This window comes from Cyanistes caeruleus, unplaced genomic scaffold (genome assembly GCF_971803275.1).
Source record: "Cyanistes caeruleus unplaced genomic scaffold, bCyaCae1.hap1.1 HAP1_SCAFFOLD_76, whole genome shotgun sequence".
NCBI lineage: Eukaryota > Metazoa > Chordata > Aves > Passeriformes > Paridae > Cyanistes > Cyanistes caeruleus.
The window spans coordinates 1-21,018 of NW_028255888.1; the positions used below are offsets into that span (position 1 = coordinate 1).

General features: G+C 52.0%; 2 protein-coding genes across 3 annotated transcripts; one reads left to right on the forward strand and one right to left on the reverse strand.

The window, feature by feature from the left end:
• The first annotated feature begins 386 nt into the window (after positions 1–386).
• LOC147646869 (uncharacterized) lies at positions 387–10,395 on the forward strand. Of its 2 annotated transcripts, none has more exons than XM_086872822.1 (3): positions 387–1,133; positions 8,266–8,344; positions 8,527–10,395. In XM_086872822.1, exons 1-3 carry the CDS (start codon positions 405–407, stop codon positions 9,531–9,533), a joined length of 1,815 nt encoding a protein of 604 aa, XP_086728948.1. In that variant the 5' UTR covers positions 387–404; the 3' UTR covers positions 9,534–10,395. The 2 variants fall into 2 exon arrangements, with proteins under 2 accessions (XP_086728948.1, XP_086728949.1); XM_086872823.1 differs by having other exon boundaries at positions 463–1,150.
• Positions 10,396–16,830: 6,435 nt separating this feature from the next.
• LOC147646870 (uncharacterized) lies at positions 16,831–20,671 on the reverse strand. Its single transcript, XM_086872821.1, has 3 exons — positions 20,586–20,671; positions 18,853–20,235; positions 16,831–18,666 (listed from the first exon to the last, which is right to left on the reverse strand). Exons 2-3 carry the CDS (start codon positions 18,995–18,997, stop codon positions 17,783–17,785), a joined length of 1,029 nt encoding a protein of 342 aa, XP_086728947.1. The 5' UTR covers positions 18,998–20,235; positions 20,586–20,671; the 3' UTR covers positions 16,831–17,782.
• Between the last annotated feature and the right edge of the window lie 347 nt (positions 20,672–21,018).

Genomic DNA, 21,018 nt, shown 5'->3' on the forward strand with positions numbered 1-21,018 from the left:
GCCAGCCAGACTTGCCAATAAAGGCAGACTTCATCTGGGAGCAGAATTTTCCTGGCAATATTCCTATGGGAAAACTGCTGAATATCAGCCCAATTCTGGTTTTTGATGCCTAGAGAAGAAGGACAGTTCTTTTTCATAGCAAGGAAAGCATGGAGCCCCAGTGTTCTAGTAGCAGATGAGAAGTGATCCTCAAGAGGCCCAGGTCAGCCACACAAGTCAGGCCAAGACAGACCTGTTCTGTGTTCCCTTGGTTCTATTGGGCCCTGCAGTGTCACAATGGTCTCTGTGGTTCCACAGGTCCCAAAATGTCACAATGGGCCCTTGGTCCCATGGAGCCCCCCAGGGTCACTCTGGTTTCCTTGGCTCCATGAGGCCCCATGGTATCACAATGGATCCTTGGTTCCATGGAGCCCCACAGTGTCAGAATGTTCTGCTTGGTTCCATTGGGCCCTGTAGTGTCACAATGGTCCCTTGGTTCCATGGGGCCCTGTGCTGGTGCATTCCCCCCTGCCCTTCTCAGGCCGCCCTGCCAGCTGAGAAATGCTCCTTGGGCCTGGGCCTTGGCCAACAGCCCCTGGGCTCAGCTCCTCTGCAGCTCATCAGAAACACTGTCTGCTCCCAGGCACTGCTGCTGCCCAAGCAGCTCCTGCTTGCTTCAGGAGCAGCCCTGGGAACTGTTTCTGTTCCCTCCATGGCACAACATCCCTGTTCTCAGCCTTGCAAAGAAAGCTGTCGATGCCAAGTGCGGCCAGGACGAAATTTATGCTGTGCCTGAAGTCCCTCTCTTGAGGCCCTACAAACAGCGCTCCAAAAGGAGCCCCTTGCAGCTCTCCTGGGCCAGCCACCTCCCTCGGAGTGGGGCCTCTGTGAGCCAGGAACTCTCCCGTTTGCTGCACTCGGGGCATCCCCGAACAAGGATGGAGCCTGGGCCGATCCCCCCACTCCTCCAGGCTCAGCCCTTGCCCACTGGGGAGATGCCAAAGCATCCACAGGGAGCATTTCGCTGCCCTGCAGGGGAATTTCTCACAGCTGCCTTGCACTGCCTCTTTGTGTCTGTGTGCACACACCAGTGCTGTGCCCTGGCAAATGTGGCAGAAATGCTGCTGTCAGAGAGGTTGGAGTGCCTTGGAGATGTGAGTCAGTCAGGCCAGTGAGTGAGGTTAAGTCACGAGGTCTAAGCTAAGTTAAATGCTGCTAAGTTTTGTTCTTTTCCTAACTTGTAATGTTTTATATATATATTATAAGCTAAGTTAAATACTGTTAAATATTATTCATCTGCTAAACTGCTAAGTCATATAAGTTAGGTTAAATACAGTAAATACTGTTCTTTTGCTAAATTGTGATGTTTGGGATATCAATTAAAGTTAAGGTATCAGTTAAGTCCTGTTAAGTTTGAGCTCTGTAAATCTTTTAGGCTGTATTCCTTTTATCCTTGCCCTCACTGTCCTTTTGTCACACACACACACACACACACACACACACACACACACACACATATACACACACGGACACTTCTGGGTTCATTTTTGGTTTAGTTGCCTGGAATTTGTTTGGTTTTGTTGTTGCTTTGTTTCCTTGCTGTGCCTGAAGTGTCCAGTCAGGACTACAGTGACTCTTGCAAAGGAACTTTGTGCTGCTGGTGCTTAATATTAAATCTTGTTTTTGTTCCTTCCTTGCCAGGGATTTTTTAAACGCTCTCAAGCCCTCGTTTGCGACAGGGTGAAGGAGCCCTGGCCCAGGCTCTGGTTCTGGCAGAACTGGCCAAACGTTGCTGGAGCTCAGACAGCCCTGGAGCTGGGAGCCTTCCCTGGGGAGCCTGTTCAGTGCCCCAGCAGCCTCGGGGGAAAAACCTTTTCCTCACATCCAGCCTAAATCTGCCCGCCTCAACTCCAGCCACTCCCTCCACTCCTGTCCCTATGCACCAGAGGGAAGAGGATCCTGCAGCCCCCAGCCAGGGACCCGCTCCCAAGGCTGCTGCCATGGCAACCAGGCCTGGCACCAGCTGGGATGCTCGGATTCCATGGGCTGGGCTTCATGAATGGGATTCCCCAATTTCCTGCTCCCGCTAAATTCGCGCTGCCGCTCACTTCCCTCCCGCCTCCCATGGAAAACACAAAAGGCAAAGATCCCAGGCTCGGATAAGAACAATTTATTGAGAATAGAAACAAGATAAGGAACGAACAGGAAGAGAAACAATTTGGATTACAGAAGGGATAAGACAAACTATTTACAGGGAAAAGTAAACACCACCTACTGGCTCTTCCTGGACATGTATTTCCTCCTGCCAGGAAATGACACCCTTCTCCTCTGGTGAGTCCTTTTCCTGCCCCTGGCAATGACCTGAGATGGGATTGAATATAATGACAGGGCCATGGCCATACCCTCACATTCTTTGATCCCAAATCATGTCATTGCCACAGGCAGGAAAAGGTACAGGGGTGTTCTCAGCATGGATCACATGGAACATGGATCACAAAGTCACCAGGTCACTTCCCGACATGGATCCTCTGGAGCTGGAGCCATGGACAGAGCTCTTGCTGCATTTGGGGCTTTAGCAGGGCTTGGTGGGGGCACTTACTGGTGCCTCCGTTGGTGTTTGATCAAGTGAGAGTGCCTGGAGAAGCTCTTCCCACACTGGGGACATTCGTAGGGCCTCTCCCCAGTCTGCATGAGTTTGTGGGTACTGAGGCTGGAGCTTGGGCTGAAGCTCTTCCCACATTCCCCACATTCATAGGGCCTCTCCCCAGTGTGGATCCGCCGGTGCCTGACGAGGGTGGAATTGTGCTTGAAGCCCTCCCCACAGTCAGGGCAGCAGAAGGGCTTCTCATCTGTGTGAATCCGCTGGTGTATGAGGAGATTGGAGCTGGTCTGAAACCTCTTCCCACACTCAGGACACTCGTAGGGCCTCTCCCCAGTGTGGCTGCGCTGGTGGATGATGAGTTTGGAGTTGAAGCTGAAGCCCTTCCCACATTTCTCACACTCATAGGGCCATTCCCCAGTGTGGATCATCTGATGCTGGATCAGTTTGCTGCTCCGACTGAAGCTCTTCCCACATTCCAAGCACTCATAGGGCTTCTCCCCATCCTGAAGCTGCTCATGGACCACCAGCTCAGAGCCCCGGCTGGATCTCCGGCCGCCTTCCCTGCACAGGGTGGGTCTTTCCTCCTCAGAGCACCCTGGGATGGGTTTGGAGCCCCTCCTGCGGGATCTCCAGGGCTTTTCCTCCCCATTGGATTCCTGGAATGTGGAGCCGCTCAAGTCAGCCTGTTCCATGAGGTTCTGCCCTGGGGATTTGTCCTCCCTGGTCTCCATCTCTGCTCCTTGTCTGGGGGAGGAAGGACAAGGAGAGGATGGGATTTGCCTCTGTGCCAGAGGGAAGGGGAAGGAGATCCCCCCAGTGCGTCCCCAGCAGGACGGCGTCGGCAGCGGGGTTTTCCTGCAGCTGGGGGCCAGGCTGGGCTGGGAGATGGAGCAGGAGAGAGGGGGAAAGGGGCACTGACTTCCTCCTCACCTGCCTGGGTGTCCTGGGGCATCTTCCTCTTCCTCACAGCCTCCTCTTCCATCTGGCCAAGGTCTGGGAATGAGAAATCCTGGTTTGGGAGAAAACAAGGAATGAGCACAATGAGTTTGAATGTCTCTTGGCCCAAGTCCCTCTCTAGAAGCCACTGGATATCTGAGGTGTCTTGGTTTGAAAGGAAAGGTGTTTGCTAGGGAAGGCAGAAACCTCCACGGAAATTGATAAAAATGTAAGCAACAACCCCTTCAAAATTCCAGAAACATCCCACAAAGTCTCCTCCAATTTGCACACAATGGAAGAAAAATCTTTCAAAATTCTTCAAGTCTCGTAAAAATCCCTCAAAATTCCACAAAAATTCCATGAAATTCCACAAACAGCCCACAAAATTCCACAAACAACCCATCAAATTCTCAAAATCTTCTCAAAACCCTACCAAATTCCAGAAACATCCCACAAAGTCTCCTCCAATTTGCACACAATCGAAGAAAAATCTTTCAAAATTCTTCAAATCTCGTAAAAATCCCTCAAAATTCCACAAAAATCCCAGGAAATTCCACAAACTTCCCACAAATTTGGCTCCTCTCTCTGGGTGGAGCATCTCACAATGGGCTGATGTCATTTTATCACTATTGCAGTGAGACTCAATGGCCCATTACCAGAAGCTATCCCCCTGGGGGGAGGATGGGTGGTGGGAGAGATAAAGAAAACTGCCTCACCAGGTTTTAACAGCTGGCCCATTAACAGAAGACATCCCCCCCATTATGAGGGATGGGTGATGAAAGAGATAAAGAAAACTGCCCCACCAGGTTTTAACAGATGGTGATAGAATACATACTTTTGGTTACATCTTGCATTGTAACCCAAGACATGGGGTCCATAAAAATTTTACACCACCAAAATTCAGCCCTGAAAATGCCTTCCAGGAATTCCCCACCTCTGTTTTCTCCCTTTTGCTGTTCAGGGTTTACTCCTTGTCCCAGCTCCTTGGGGTCACGTGTGTACTGGGGGTCCTCTGTCTACTCAGTCCCTGACCTCTTCAGGCTGCTGGGAGTGCCAGGAATCTAAAAATTTCCCCTGTTTCCATCTCAACACTTAGGGATGCTGGAAGTTTTTGGGGTCCCAGGGTCCCTGCTCCCCTTATTCTCTTCTTGGGGTTGCAGGGGGTCCGTGGAGACACCCCCCCCCCGCCCCTCTCCAGGCTGTTGAGGGTCCCGCGAATTGCGGCTGTCCCCCTCTCTGGGCTCCCCACTTTGGGGTCCTGGGGGTCACAGAGCTCTGCTCCTCGAGACTGCCTCTGCCAGCAGCAGCCACTGGGAACCCCCAATGTCCCCCCAAGGGGCATTTTCCACTCAGCTCTGGAGTTCTTCATTCTCCAAACATCCCCCCCCCCCCCAAAACGCAACCCAGGAACCCCCCAGGATATCTGGGCCGAGCTTGCCCTCCCCAGTCACCTGTGGGATGGCGGGGTGACGATCCCACGGATGGGAGGCTGTGAATTCAGGGAATGCTCAGCTGGGATATACTGGGCCTGATATCATACTGGGATAAGAAGCACTTGACTGGGATTACTAGGAGTGTCTGGGAATGGCTATGGACATGCTGAGGGCAAATGGGATATACTGGGGGTGTCTGTGACCATACTGGGGATGACTGGGAACACACTGGGAACAATGGGAACTGTGCTGGGGACAACTGGGACCCTGTGCTGCAGACAACTGGGAACAAGTAGGAGTGACTGGGTCTGCACTGGGTGCAACTGAGTGTGACTGGGACCATGCTGGGAGCGGCTGGGATCATCTGGGGAGGGACTGGGACTATACTGGGGGCAACTGGGTGCAACTGGGATCACACTGGGAGGAACAGGGAACAACTGGAACCATGCTGAGGGCAACTGGCATCCTGCCAGGAACACAGGGGGAGCAGCTGGGCCATGATGGGCAAGACTGGGACCATACTGGCAGCAACTGTAACTGCACTCAGGATGACTGGGAGTGGCTGGGAGCAACTGGGATCAGGCTGGAAGCACCTGAGGAGTGACTGAGAGTGACTGGGATAGACTGGGAGAGACTGAAACCACAGTGCAGGTAAATGGGAGCAACTGGAACCACACTGGATAATCATGGGAGCAGCTGTGCCCATGCTGGGGTCATACTGGGATCCCAGTGGAACTAACTGGGATCCTACTGGGAGCAAATGGAATGGAAAGGTGCTGGCTGTGACTGGAAGCATGCTGGAGGTGACTGGGAGCAACTGGGCCCATCCTGAGAGTGACAGGGAGTCACTCTGGCCATGACTGGAATCATGCTGGGAGGATCTGGGGTTGACTGGAACCATACTGGGAGTGACTGAGTGCAACAGCTCATACCTGAGAGTGACTGCAATTGTACTGGGAGTGGCCGGGATCATCCTGGAAATGTTTTTCTGTAGATCTTCTGTCTTTCTGGTCTCTTTTTCTTCTCCTTCTTATCCTACGTACCTGGAACATTTTTGGATATCTTAATGTTACCCAAAATCTTAAGGGTTAACACTTTTTAGGTTAAATGGGCTAAGTTAGTAAACTTAATGCTATGGTAAGAGTTGTATGTTCAGTTTAATGTTGTATTAAACCCTTTGCATAGTTCCATGATTGTCTATATTCTGCCAGTTAAATTTTGTATCATTTTGACCTTTTTGCTCAGTTGGTCAGAGAATGGTGCCAGCATCACTGAGGTTGTGGGTTCAATCCTTGTGGGGCTATTCACTTAGGAATTGGACTTGATGGTCCTTGTGGGTCCCTTCCTACCAAGAATATTCTTTGCATCTGTCCATTCTGAGAATATCTGGTTGGTGTTCCTCCTGTGCACTAAACTCAAGCACAGGAACCTTTGGTTACCACCAGCATTGAAGTGTTCTGGGGTGTTACAGCCCTGCAGGCTCACAGTGGCATCTTGTTTCCATAAGGCCCCAGAGGGTCCCACTGGTTCCTTGGTTCTATGGGCCCAAGAGTGCCAAAATGATCCCCTTGGTTCCACAACTTCCCACAGTGTCCCACTGGCCCCTTGATACCATAAGGATCTAGAATGTCACACAGGTTTATGGCATTTGTCCTTGCTGCCCCTCACATCCCACTGCCCCACAGAGAGCCCTGAGCCACCCGTGAGGGACAGGCCCTGCTGGGCCAGGCCTGGGCTCAGGGCTTGGCCTTTCTGCTTCCTCCAACCCAGCCAGGGCTTGCTCAGCATTGCAGTTCCCTGCTCAGAGCCTTTGGCTCCCGGCAATCCTGTCCTCCAGAATCTGCTCTCACCAGTGCCTGGGGAGCCTTTGGCAGTCCCTGCCCTCAGTGGGGCCAATTGAAGCTCCAAGGGACTTGGAGTTTTGCTTCTGATTCCTTGAGCAGCTTCTTCAGCCTGAAGGAGGGACAAAAGTGGATCAGGAAAAATAGAAGGAACCACGAGGTTGAGCACTCCCTGAATTCATAGCCCCCTACTTGTGGGATCATCATCCCCCACCCCTCAATCCGACAGGTGCCTGGGGAGGGGGAGCTCGGCCCAGATATCCTGAGGGGTCCCTCAGGGGTTGGGTTTTTTGGGGAGGATGTTTGGAGAATGAAGAACTCCAGAGCTGAGTGGAAAATGCCCCTTGGGGGGATACTGGGGGATACCAGCATCCCTAAGTGAGGAGATAGAAATAGGGGGAACATTTCAAATTCCTGGCACTCCCAGCAGCCTGAAGAGGTCAGGGACCGAGTAGACAGAGGACCCCCAGTACAAGCGTGATCCCCAGCAGCTGGGACAAGGAGGAAACCGTGAACACCAAAAGAGGGAGACCAGAGATGGGGAACTCGTGGAAGGCATTTTCAGGGCTGAATCTTGGTGTTTGGGAGGTTTTTATGGACCCCATGTCTTGGGTTGCAATGCAAGATGTAACCAAAAGTATGTATTCTATCACCATCTTTTAAAACCTGGTGGGGCAGTTTTCATTATCTCCTCCATGACCCAACCCTCATAACTGGGGGATATCTTCTGTTAATGGGCCAGCTGTTAAAACCTGGTGAGGCAGTTTTCTTTATCTCTCCCACCACCCATCCTCCCCCCAGGGGGATAGCTTCTGGTAATGGGCCATTGAGTCTCACTGCAATACTGATAAAATGACATCAGCCCATTGTGAGATGCTCCACCCAGGAGCATCCTGGGCCATTCCTGCCTAGATATAATCTGAGCATCAGAACACCACAGGCAGTCTTTCTCCACTTGTATCCCAGAGGAGAGAGAAGACGCATCTACAGCACCAGAATTTCAGAGGTAAGCTACACCCTTCTATGGGATCATTGCTTCAACAGAACCACATCTGTCACTCCATGTGGACAGCAGCCACCATTTAATCTTAAATTTGGATAAGACTGCTTCCAACACCCTGACCAACAGGGTGTCAGGTTGTATTCTGATTCTCTCAGTGAGTTGTTTTTTTGTTGGTTTGTTTGTTGGTTTTTTTTTTGTACTGCTGCATTTTCATTTCCTTTCTTTAGTAAATAACTGTTATTTATATTCCTATATCAATATTTGAGAGGACTTTGATATCAAGATTATAATAATTCGGAGGGGGTTGTTGCTTACATTTTTATCAATTTCAGTGGAGGTTTCTGCCTTCCCTAGCAAACACCTGTCCTTTCAAACCAAGACACCTCAGATATCCAGTGGCTTCTAGAGAGGGACTTGGGCCAAGGGACATTCAAACTCATTGTGCTCATTCCTTGTTTTCTCCCAAACCAGGATTTTCCAATCCCAAATCTTGTCTGGATGGAGAAGGAGGCTGTGAGGAAGAGGAAGATGCCCCAGGACACCCAGGCAGGTGAGGAGGAAGTCAGTGCCCTTTTCCCCCTCTCTCCTGCTCCATCTCCCAGCCCAGCATGGCCCCCAGCTGCAGGAAAACCTGCTGATGCCGTCCTGCCGGGGATGCACTGGGGGGATCTCCTTCCCCTTCCCTCTGGCACAGAGGCAAATCCCATCCTCTCCTTGTCCTTCCTCCCCCAGTCAAGGAACTGAGGATGGAGACCAGGGAGGACAAATCCTCACAGCAAAACGTCATGGAAGAGGCTGACTTGAGCGGCTCCACATTCCGGGAATCCAATGGGGAGGAAAAGCCCTGGAGATCCCGCAGGAGGAGGGGCTCCAAACCCATCCCAGGGTGGTCTGAGGGGGAAAGATCCACCCTGTGCCGGGAAGGCGGCCGGAGATCCAGCCAGGGCTCTGAGCTGGTGGTCCATGAGCAGCTTCAGGAGGGGGCGAAGCCCTACAAGTGCTTGGAGTGTGGGAAGAGCTTCAGCTCGAGCAGCAAACTGATCCGCCACCAGATGATTCACACTGGGGAATGGGCCTATGAGTGTGGGAAATGTGGGAAGGGCTTCAGCTGCAACTCCGAATTCATCCGTCACCAGCGCATCCACACTGGGGAGAGGCCCTACGAGTGTCCCGAGTGTGGGAAGAGGTTTCAGAGGAGATCTCATCTCCTCGTGCACCAGCGGATTCACACAGATGAGAAGCCCTTCTGCTGCCCTGACTGTGGGGAGGGCTTCAAGCACAATTCCACCCTCGTCAGGCACCAGCGGATCCACACTGGGGAGAGGCCCTACGAGTGTCCCCAGTGTGGGAAGAGCTTCAGAAACAGCTCCTACCTGACCATCCACCAGAGGACCCACACTGGGGAACGGCCCTATGAGTGTGGGGAATGTGGGATGACCTTCAGCCAGAGGTCCCAACTGACCATTCACCAGATGATCCACACTGGGGAGAGGCCCTATGAATGTCTCCAGTGTGGGAAGAGGTTTCACATCAGCTCCACTCTCCTCGTGCACCAGCGGATTCACACAGAGGAGAGGCCCTTCCGCTGCCCTGACTGCGGGAAGGGCTTCAAGCGAAACTCCCACCTCATCTCCCACCGGCGCAGCCACAGCGGGGAGAGGCTCTACAAATGTCCCCAGTGTGGGGAGAGCTTCACCCAGAGCTCTAACTTGACCAGACACCAACAGAGGCACCACTAAGGGAAGCCCTGCGAGTGCCCCAAGTGCAGGAAGAGCTTCATATGCTGCTCCAGCTCCATCCCCCATCAGAGGCCCCACGTTGGGCCGAGCCCTGATGACCCACGTTCCCAGTGATCTGTGTTAGGAAGACACTGGGCTGGTGGTCCTTTTGTTTTGTTCCGATTATCTTTTGATTCATCTTTATCCCTTTAAAACAGACAAAATTGGGGTAAAAGTCTATAAATTCATCAAAGGCATCTAGAGCCTCACATTTTACTAGTGCTTCAAGGTAATCTGGTATTCAGGGAAATACTTGGGGGTTGTGGAGCTATTTGGTGGAGTTTTCTCCATTTTTGGCACTCAAAGCAACGAGAGTTTTATCTGTCACCTCAGAACCACTCAATGCCACTGAAAACTGCACAGTGCCACTCAAAACTATTGGATTCCACAACCCCTCCGGGTGTGATGCCTTAAGTTTTAGCTTTTAAATTTTTCATATTTTGCACTGTCTAGGTTTGTAGTTTTGAACTTCATATTAAGTGTTAGTGAGCTCTCTTCACAGAGTAGGTAGACAAAACAATTCCTTTTCTAGCTTGATACCCAGGACAATCATTACAAGTTGCAGGCTCAAAAGCATAAACAAGGGTGGACTGAAGAGAGAAAACAAGGACAGGACTTCATCATCTGAAGCTATAATTGGACCATGAACCCAAATATGCAGATGGACCTCAACTTACAAAAATGTGAGACCTCGTGATGAGTTGTTTGTTTTTGGGTTTTTTTGACCATTTTTGGTCCATTTGGGGTGTAGCCCTGGGAAGGCTCTTGTACTGCCTAAGGTGTATCCTTTAAGACCTTTTAATAAACTTTATTCTTAACTCTGTCTAGCCTCTGTTCTAGGTCAGCCTTCTGAAGGCATCAGGTGGAATGGGGTTGGAAGGGGATTGGGCAAAGTGGGATGCAGATTGGGGGTGTGACATGGGCATTGGGTGGGGCAGGATAGGTGTGATGGAGTTTGGGAGGTGTGAAATGGGGGAAATCAGGCTTGGGAAGGGGGTCTTGATGTCCAGCAGGGATGGGATGGGTTGGGGTTGGGATTGGGGATGTGGAGTGGGGCCTGCAATGAGACAGCCAAAGTTTGGGAATGATGAAGGGAAGGCGTGTCCATTACTGAGTGAGTTTTTGGATATTCCACATTCCTGAAGAGATTTTGGGGTATCCCACATTTCTGAGGCAGTTCTGGGGCACTCCCCAGCTCTTGGGGGGTTCCTGAGAGCAGCTCCATGGAGCCCCATTGTCAGGGGTAGTTGCCATGGGCATGAGCTCAGAGCTGCAGCCAGAGTGCGTTGCCTCAGTGCTGGAGAGCAGAGAAATGATGAATGGTCCCAGACATCTCCAGTGTGTGTTTGGGGGGGCAGAACAAGTTCTGAATGGGTGGTGCAGTCTCTGCCCTAGCCCAGCCACTGCAGCCTCTGCTCCAGCCCCAAAGTGGCTGCCAAGCCCCTGGCACCCCAAAAACCCCACCTGGGAGAGGAACCACAGCAGGTGAGGCTGTGACACGGGTGTGACACTTGTTGGGAAGGTAGAATTAGAAAGAAATTATAAATATGACTCCTTAGCCAGAAAGGCTAAGGAAGAAATACAAATGAAAGAACAGTTTGAATAATTCAAAGAAGCCGGTCTGGTATGCCAGAACACATTCTTTCCCCCAGTAAAACTAAGCTAAGACCCCTCTTCCCAGCCTTATAAAGAAAGGTCTGAAGGACCCTGAGATAACTAAAAATATGCAAAAGCAGCGATTTCTATAGGTCACACACAAATGTTACTGTATTAGTATACTTAGAAAGATTGGTTAGTGAAGGAATAAAATATTCAATGTATAGGTTATATAAGCAACTGTAAAGGAGAGCTCGCTCTCTTGCTACGCTCTCTTGTCTCTCTTGCCTCACTTTTTCTACACTCTTTTTCCTGCTCTTTTTACTTCTCTTCTTTATGCTCTTTTCCCAGCTCTCTCACTTCTGTTCTGTTACTCTCTTTCTTAGCTATCTTAAGTCTTGAACTCATGTATTCATATTTTACTCCCTTTTGTATTGTTCCCTCTGAGCCTGCTTTGAGCTTCATCTGCTGGCTCCTAGCAGGTTCTCTCTCTCTCCCACGCCCTGAAATAAACTACTGACATCTAACTCGATTATAGAGGTCTCTGCCGTGTCCCGGAACGTCCACACCCCAAAAGCGTCTCTTACAGACACTGACATGTGCCACAGCCCCGGAGCTCACAGCAGCTGAGATGGCGCTGGATCCAAGGCTGACTGTGGATCTCTGTCCCTCTCTCTTCTCTTGAATTCCTTTTCTCCAAATCTGTATAACTTGAAGTTGGATGGATTAGAGTTTGCTTAGTCAGTGCTCTGTGAAGTGCTTTACTGTAATTCCATGTCACTTTATGATTTCCCAAGTACTTCATTCTCTAAATTTTGCAAGTAAAAGTTTGTTTCCCCCCTCCTGGGAAGCTAGTTGTTTTCTCCCATGCACTGCCCGAGGGGATCGAGGTACCTCAGGTCCCTTTCCAGCAGGGGCCGAGCGAGCCTGGGGCACAGCACAGGGAACTGCAATGCTGAGCCAGCCCTGGCTGGGTTGGAGGAAGCAGAAAGGCCAAGCCCTGAGCCCAGGCCTGGCCCAGCAGGGCCTGTCCCTCACAGGTGGCTCGGGGCTCTTTGTGGGGCAGTGGGATGTGAGGGGCAGCAAGGACAAATGCCATAAAACTGCAAGCCCTGCCAGCCTCCTCAGGGAGGGCCGAGCGAGGAGCAAAGACCTTCCTGGGGCTGTGCCCTGGGCCAGGAGGGATTGTGCCAGTGGAGTTGACCCTAAATTTCTTCTCCCAGGCAGCTTTAGGACACGGAACATGGAGAAGCCAAAGTCAACTCTCAGCTTTCCACAGTCTTCCAGTAGAATCCTGTGTGGGGAGCAGCTTGGGAGCAGGGTTTGTGTGTCAGGGGAGGGGAATTCAGAGCCCTTTTCTCCCCCATGGCCTAAGGATCTGCATTTTCAATGGCCCTGCAGCTGCCAAAGGGGCCTTTTTCACCCAGCTGAGAACAGTTCTGCTGATAACCTGCCCTAAACCTGCTTTTCCTGCAAATGTGCCAATGAAGCCTCATTTTTTGCAGCCCCAGGTCTTGTGCACATGCAGACGTGAAAACTGAAGGATGGAAAGGATCTGCTGGGAGGAGTCCTCTTTTTCTTGTTTTTTTTTGGTGGTTTTAATTTTTTAATTTTTTTTTTTTAATTGATTCCTGCTGTCAGCTCTGGGCAGAGCTCTGTAACTGTGTGTGACACTTGTCTGGGGCACTGTGTGGGTGGCCAAGGGGACCTTCCCTGAGCTGTCTGCAGAGGAATCCACAGCAGCCCAGGCCGGGGGTGCTCAGTGGCCGCTCAGTTCCACTGACTGGATGCAGCTCTGGACGCTTCCCTTGGAGCATCTCCAGGGAGGGAACGCTGGGGCTGCCCTGGCTGTGGTGTCACTGCCAGGGGAACGCTGGGGCTGCCATGGCTGTGGTGTCACTGCCAGGGGAACGCTGGGGCTGCCATGGCTGTGGTGTCACTGCCAGGGGAACGCTGGGGCTGCCATGGCTGTGGTGTCACTGCCAGGGGAACGCTGGGGCTGCCATGGCTGTGGTGTCACTGCCAGGGGAACGCTGGGGCTGCCATGGCTGTGGTGTCACTGCCAGGGGAACGCTGGAGCTGCCATGGCTGTGGTGTCACTGCCAGGGGAACGCTGGGGCTGCCCCAGCTGTGGTGTCACTGCCAGGGGAACGCTGGGGCTGCCCCGCTCCTGCCCCACCCCATCAGCTCTGCCAGCGCCTCCAGGGGACACAAAGGCTGAGCCAAAGGGTGAGAGTTGCACAAGGGGCTGAGCTGGGATCTGGGACCCATCGGGATCATGGAGTGCAGCCCCCGGCCCTGCACAGACACCCCAACAATCGCAGCCTGTGCATCCCTGGCAGCGCTGGCCAAAGGCTCCTGGAGCTGCGGCAGCCTCGGGGCCGTGCCCATTCCCTGGGGAGCCTGGGCACTGCCCCAGCCCCTTGTGGGGGAAGAAGCTTTTGCTGATCCCCAGCCCTGCTCCGGCCCAGCTCCAGCTGTTCCCTTGGGTCCTGACCCTGCTCACCTGGGCACAGATCAGAGCTTGCCCAGAGAATCCATGGCTGCCCCTGGATCCCTGGAAGTGTCCAAGGCCAGGTTGGACGGGGCTTGGAGCAGCCTGGGATAGTGGAAGGTGTCCCTGCCCATGGCAAGTGGTGGAATGAGATGAACTTTAAGGTCTCTTCCAAGGCAAGGCATTCTGTGATTCTGTGATTTTGGGAGAGATGCTGAAGCTCTGGCTCAGCTTTATATCACCAAATGTCTGGACCCAGCAGCAGCCATGGGTGGGATCATCTCCTCCTCCCTCTCGCTGTGGATGTAACTCACCCAAGGGCAGTGTCATAAATGAAATTGAAATTTGGACGACTAGGTCTATTGGGTTAACAGCAGTTTAATAATAAGAAAAGAAAAATGATACAATTTAGTGAATTGAATACAAGAAAACAACTAAATAAAAGAGTACAATTTAGTGGATTGAATAGCAATTTGATGTAAAGGAATATAATTTAGCAAAAGAGTACAATTTTGTGAATATATTCATATATATATATATATATATATATATACACACACGTATATGCACACACACCCACACATACAGATATAAATATATATATATATATATAATACAGATATATATATAGATATATAGATATATAGATATATAGATATATAGATATGAATATAGCTTGCCAATAATTAAGAATGATTAAAGCACTAGCAAAACTGAACGGGTTATGGGGAGGACTTCTCACCCTACCTCACATATAAAACAAAGCAATTCAAACTAAACTTATATACTGTATGCTTATACATATTCATTCATGTTTCCTGTAAGTCTCTTCCTATTTCCGATTCTTTAATTTTACATCACTGTTCTTCACGGCGCATGTTTCACTTTTTGTTAGGGGGTCTTCAGTCTTCTTTTGGTGGTCTTTGGACAAAGGCTTACACTCATCCTTGTTGTCCTCCAGATAACCTTGCAGGTTTTGTGTGCGTACTAAGCATTGTGTTATGTAAGTAAGCATTGTGTTCCACTAATTAGTCTTACACTTCATAATTTTCAGGCCCTATGCCTGAAGTCATTCCAATTTTGTCCATCTCATGGTCAATTTTCTCTTGGGACATTACTTACCTCAAAACTACAATCCGGTATCTTAATTTTAACATGTAATATCTGTAAAGGGGTCCATCTGCCTTGCAACACCAATTCCCCTGATTGCTTCTAGTAATAACTTTCCAAATAGTTACAATTTAGTTAGCACAAATTATTTCCATTTCTAACACTCCCCAAATTCCACTCCCAACGTCCCCCCTGCTTCCAGCTCAGGATGGTCCCCCAATGAGACTCCTCCCAAAATCCCACCCCCAAGAAACCTCCCCATCACTGGAAAATCCCCCCACATCCCACCCCAAAATCAGGAATCCTCCCTGAGACCCCTCCCCAAATTCAGGCCTCCCCAAAATGCAGCTCCTCACTGTGATCAGGACTCCTCCCCATCAGTGGAGATTCCCCCAAAATCCAAAAAATCCTCCCCAAATCCCCTTCCCAAAATCAGAACTCTGCCAGCACCCCTGAATTTTCCCCCCAAAACTACCAAATTCCTCCCCAAAAAATCCAAAAATTCCTTCCAAATACCCCCAAAACCCCTATACTCTCCCAAAAGTCCCACATCCTCACAGGACTCAAATTCGCCCCCCCAAAATTTTGCCCCCAATCCCACCAAATTTTCCACCCCAAAACCCCAGTTTTTTTACCCCAAACCCCAAATCCTCCCCCTAAAAAACCCAAAGTTCTCCCCAAAACCCCAAATTTCCCCCCAAACACCCAAATGTTACAAAAAAATCCTAAAATTCCTGCTCTAAAACCCCGAAATTCCCCCCAGGAGCTCCAAAGTTTTCCCCCAAACCACCAAATTCCTCAATTCCACTCCAAAACCTGGGAACACCCCCCAAAAAATAGCAACCCTTCCCCAAAATCCCCCCAAAATTGCAACCCTCTCCCCCAAAATCACCAAAAAGGGGGGAGGGGAATGGAGGAAATATTGGGGGAGGGGGTGAACCCCCAGAAAAAAATTGAGGCACCCACCTTCAAAAAATTGGGGGAACCCCCCCCAAAAAAGCTCACTTTGAAAAATGCCAAAACCACCAAAAAATGGCAAAAAACACTGACAAATTAGGGGGGAACCCCCCCAAAATGCATACAAAATGGGGGAACACCCCCTTGAATCCAAGGGATTGTTGGGATTTTTTTTCACAAAAGTGCTGGGTTTTTGGGGGGTGGCAGAGGAGGAGAGACCCCCTCCAAATTCCTGGAGTTGTCCCCAAGACACCATCTGCAGAGGCAGCAGAGGGGGACAAAAAGAGCATTATAGGGAAATTAAGGGAATTTGGGGAGTTTTGGGTGAATTTTAGGGAATTTTGGGATTTTGGAGGTCTGGGGAGGGTCTTAATTTTGCAGGGTTTTGCGTTCCAGGGCCGCAGGTTCATGTCCAGGGAGGCTATAGTTACCAGGAACTGGCATGGGACACCAACAAGACGGGATTCTGCTCAGGAAAACATTTATCCAGCTCAGGAACAAACTCAGATCCAGAGACAGCCCCAAACAGAGGCAGGGAGATGGGTTTGGAGAATCAGGGTGGAGTTCAAGGTTAGGGACCACTGGGAACACAGCAAGGGAGAAGCACCAGGGGCCCAAACCAAATCAGAAATCCCTGGGCTGCCATCCCATGAGGGGTCCAGAGTGGAATTTCTTCCTGGGCTCATAGGGCCCATACTCCAAGGCAGAGGGATAGAATTCCCTCTTGCCCACACCTCTCACTTTAATAATGTTCATTTGAAACCAAATCTTTGCCTCCCTGGGCAGGGGCACCTCACACAAAAGCTCACCCAGTAATGGGCTCCCCTTCCCTTCATCATCCCCAAACTTTGGCTGTCTCATTCCAGACCCCACCGCACCTCCCCAATCCCAAGGCCAACCCATCTCATCTCTGCTGGACATCAAAACCTCCTTCCCAACCCCTATTTTGCCCATTTCACCCTTCCCAATCCCTATCCCACCCATCCTGCCCCACCCAATGCCCATCTCACCCCTCCTGATCTGCATCCCACTTTGCCCAGTCCCCTTCCAATACCATTCCACCTGATGCCTTCAGAAGGCTGACCTAGAACAGAGGCTGCACAGAGTTAAGGATAAAGTTTATTAAAAGGCCTTAAAGGATATACCTTGGGTATACAAGAGCCTGGCCAGGGCTACACCCAAGATCAACCAAAAATGGCCACAAAAATGGATGAACAACTGATTGTAAGGTCTCACATTTTTGTAAGTCCATCTGCATATTTGGGTTCATTGTCCAATTACAGCTTCAGATGGTGAAGTCCCATCCTTCTTGTTTTCTTCCTTTAGTCCACCCTTGTTTATGCTTTTGGGCCTGAAACTTGTAACGACTGCCCTTGTTATCAAGCTAGAAAAGGAATTGTTTTGTCTACCTACTAAGTGAAGAGAGCTCACCAACACTTAATATGAAGTTCAAAACTATAAACCTAGACAGTGCAGAATATGAAAAACATGAAAGCTAAAACTTAAGGCATCACACCCTTAGAGGCTGTGGAATTGTATAATTTTGGAGTGGTTTAGAGGTGGTAGATCAAACCCTCTCATCCCTTTGAATGCCAAGAAATGGAGACAACTACACCAAATACCGCCACAACCCCCAAGTTTCTCCCTAAATCCCAGATTACCTTGAAACACTAGTAAAAAGTGAGGTTTAAGATGCTTTTGATGAATTTGTTGATTTTTACCCCAATTTTGTCTGTTTTACAAGGATGAAGATGAACCAAAAGATAATTGAAACCAAACTAAAATGACCACCAGCCCAGTGTCTTCCCAACACAGATCACTGGGAACGTGGGTCATCAGGGCTCTGCCCAACGTGGGTCCTCTGATGGGGGATGGAGCTGGGGCAGCACACAAAGCTCTTCCTGCACTTGGGGCACTCGCAGGGCTTCCCTTAGTGGTGCCTCTGTTGGTGTCTGGTCAAGTTAGAGCTCTGGGTGAAGCTCTTCCCACACTGGAGACACTCGTAGGGCCTCTCCCCGCTGTGGCTGCGCCGGTGGGAGATGAGGTGGGAGTTTCACTTGAAGCCCTTCCTGCAGTCAGGGCAGCGGAAGGGCCTCTCCTCTGTGTGAATCCGCTGGTGCACGAGGAGAGTGGAGCTGATGCGAAACCTCTTCCCACACTGGAGACATTCGTAGGGCCTCTCCCCAGTGTGGGTCATCTGGTGAATGGTCAGTTGGGACCTCTGGCTGAAGGTCATCCCACATTCCCCACACTCATAGGGCCGTTCCCCAGTGTGGGTCTTCTGGTGGATGGTCAGGTAGGAGCTGTTTCTGAAGCTCTTCCCACACTGGGGACACTCATAGGGCCTCTCCCCAGTGTGGATCTGCTGGTGCCTTACAAGGGTGGAATTGTGCTTGAAGCCCTCCCCACAGTCAGGGCAGCAGAAGGGCTTCTCATCTGTGTGAATCCGCTGGTGCACGAGGAGATGAGAGCTCCTCTGAAACCTCTTCCCACACTTGGGACACTCGTAGGGCCTCTCCCCAGTGTGGATGCGCTGGTGACGGATGAATTCGGAGTTGCAGCTGAAGCCCTTCCCACATTTCCCACACTCATAGGCCCATTCCCCAGTGTGAATCATCTGGTGGCGGATCAGTTTGCTGCTCTGGCTGAAGCTCTTCCCACATTCCAAGCACTTGTAGGGCTTCGCCCCATCCTGAAGCTGCTCATGGACCACCAGCTCAGAGCCCCGGCTGGATCTCCGGCCGCCTTCCCTGCACAGGGTGAGTCTTTCCTCCTCAGAGCACCCTGGGATGGGTTTGGAGCCCCTCCTCCTGTGGGATCTCCAGGGCTTTTCTTCCCCGTTGGATTTCTGTGCTGTGGAGCTGGTCAAAACGGCCTCTTCCATGAGGTTTTGCTGTGAGGATTTGTTCTTCCTGGTCTCCATCCTCAGCTCCATGTCTGGGGGAGGAAGGACAAGGAGAGGATGGGATTTGCCTCCGTGCCAGAGGGAAGGGGAAGGAGATCCCCCCAGTGCGTCCACGGCAGGACGGCCTCGGCAGCGGGGTTGTCCTGCAGCCGGGGGCCATGCTGGGCTGGGAGATGGAGCAGGAGAGAGGGGGAAAGGGGCACTGACTTCCTCCTCACCTGCCTGGGTGTCCCGGGGCATCTTCCTCTTCCTCACAGCCTCCTCTTCCATCTGGCCAAGGTTTGGGAATGGGAAATCCTGGCTTGGGGAAAAATACGATTCATGAGCACATGGGCTGAGGGGGTTCCTTCTGCCCATGTTCATCTCTAGAAATCACCGGGCATCTGCAGTCCATAAAAACCCCCAAACACCAAGATTCAGCCCTGAAAATGCCTCCCAGAAGTTCCCCATCTCTGGTCTCTCCCCTTTGGTGTTCAGGGTTTCCCTCCCATCCCAGCTCCTGGAGGTCATGCTTGCACTGGGGGTCCCCAGTCTACTCGGTCCCTGCCCTCCCCAGGCTGCTGGGAGTGCCAGGAATCCAGGAAGTTACCCGTTTCCATCTCAGCACTTAGGGATGCTGGAGGTTTTTGGGGCTTCAGAGTCCCTTCTCCCCTTATTCTCTGCTTTGGGGTGCAGGGGGTCCAAGGAGTCCCCCCTGCCCCTCTCCAGGCTGTTGAGGGTCCAACAAATTGCAGAGCTCCTCCTCTCTGGGCTCCCCACTTTGGGGTCCTGGGGGACACAGGGCTCTGCTCCTCCAGGCTGCCTCTGCCAGCAGCTGCCACCAGGACCCCCCAATGTCCCCCCAAGGGGCATTTTGCATACAGCTTTGGAGTTCTTCATTCTTCAAACATCACCCACAAAAAAACCCAACCCAGGAACCCTCCAGGATACCAGGGCCAAGCTCCCCCTCCCCTGTCAGCTGTGGGATGCGAGGTGATGATCCCACAGGTGGGGGCTGTGAATTCAGGGAGTGCTGGACCTTGTGATTCCTTCTCCTTTCCCTGATCCTCCTCTGTCCCTCCTCTTCCTCTTCCTCCTGCTCCGCCTCTTCCTCCTTCCTCCACCTCCTCCCTAACACCACTCCCTTCTCCTACTTCCATCCCTTCTTGCTCTCCCTCATCCTTCCACTTCCATCCGTCCTCCTCCTCCCCCAGGAGCAGTGACAACCTCAGTGCCCCATTCCCGAACCCCTCACAGCCCACAGCAGGAGCGGGGATGGAGCCGGGACAGGTCGGGATGGGCAGCGCGGGGCTCTCTGCTGCTCCCACCCACTGGGGATGGAGGGAACCCGGCCTGGGGAAACTGGGAAAATTGGGGGCTGCAGATCCCCCAAAACTGGGGCTGGCTGGGGACCCTGGCTGGGGACTGCCAGCCCTTGGGGCTCCTCTGGGGAGATGCGGGAGGGGGGAACACAGAGAGGGCTGGGGGATTCCAGGAGTGGCAGCACTGGCAGGGACTGGTTTGTACTGGGATCATCCTGGCACTGGCTGAGATTGCACTGGCTGTGTAGTGACATCATACTGGGATATCATACTGGGATCGTCCTGGCAGTGAGTAGGAGCCTGCAGGGGGCAATTGAGACCAGGTTGTGAGGAACTGGGAATATGCCCTGCGCTCCCCAGAACCCCGGCATCGCCCCCCATATGTCTCATAAGTCTCCCCCAAACCCTCCAGGATCCCTGAGTGTCCCCTCAGCGCCCGTTCAGGACCCCCCAAAGCATCTCTGGACACCTGAGTTCTCCCGACCCCACAGATGCCCCTTCCAGACACGGCTGGGAATTCATCTCCCATCATCCCAGAACACAGTTCCGCGCCCAAACCTCCTGCTGTGCCCCGCGCCCCAAAGAGCCCGGTTACAGCTCCCCAGGTTCCCCCCAGGTGCTCCCAAGCCGTATACATTCGCCCCGAGGACCTGCAGCCACGGCTCGGACGCAGAAGTGCTCCCCAAGTGCTTCCCTTCACCGCCAAACGCGCCTTCCGAGCCACTTCCGGGACTACATCTCCCATCATGCTCCGCGGCGCCAATAAAACGCTACTGCAGCCGGGACTCCATCTCCCGTCATGCCCCGCGCCGCCCCGGAACCCATTGGAGCTGAGCCTATAACTCCCGTGATGCTCCGCGGCACCATGAAACCATACTATACCGGCGCCTACAGTTCCCATCATCCCCCGCGGCCCATAGATTCCCCGTTACAGCCCCCCAAGTGCCCGCCCGGTCCCCGAAGGGGCCCCAGATTCCCCTCCCTGACTTCCAAGCGCTCCCCTGGACCCCCAAGTGCTCCCCCAGGCCCCGAATTGTCCCACAGAATCCCTAAGTGCCCACCCGGCTCCCCAAGTGTCCTCCA

Excerpts from the sequence above, each read along its gene's own strand:
- LOC147646869 (XM_086872822.1), top strand. The coding sequence starts at position 405 with ATGGAGCCCCACAGTGTCAGAATGTTCTGCTTGGTTCCATTGGGCCCT. Across the intron at positions 1,134-8,265 it reads GGTTGGAGTGCCTTGGAGAT|GATTTTCCAATCCCAAATCT; the intron begins GTGAGTCAGTCA and ends CTCCCAAACCAG. Across the intron at positions 8,345-8,526 it reads GCCCCAGGACACCCAGGCAG|TCAAGGAACTGAGGATGGAG; the intron begins GTGAGGAGGAAG and ends TTCCTCCCCCAG.
- LOC147646870 (XM_086872821.1), bottom strand. The coding sequence starts at position 18,997 with ATGAACATGGGCAGAAGGAACCCCCTCAGCCCATGTGCTCATGAATCG. Across the intron at positions 18,667-18,852 it reads GCCCCGGGACACCCAGGCAG|ACATGGAGCTGAGGATGGAG; the intron begins GTGAGGAGGAAG and ends TTCCTCCCCCAG.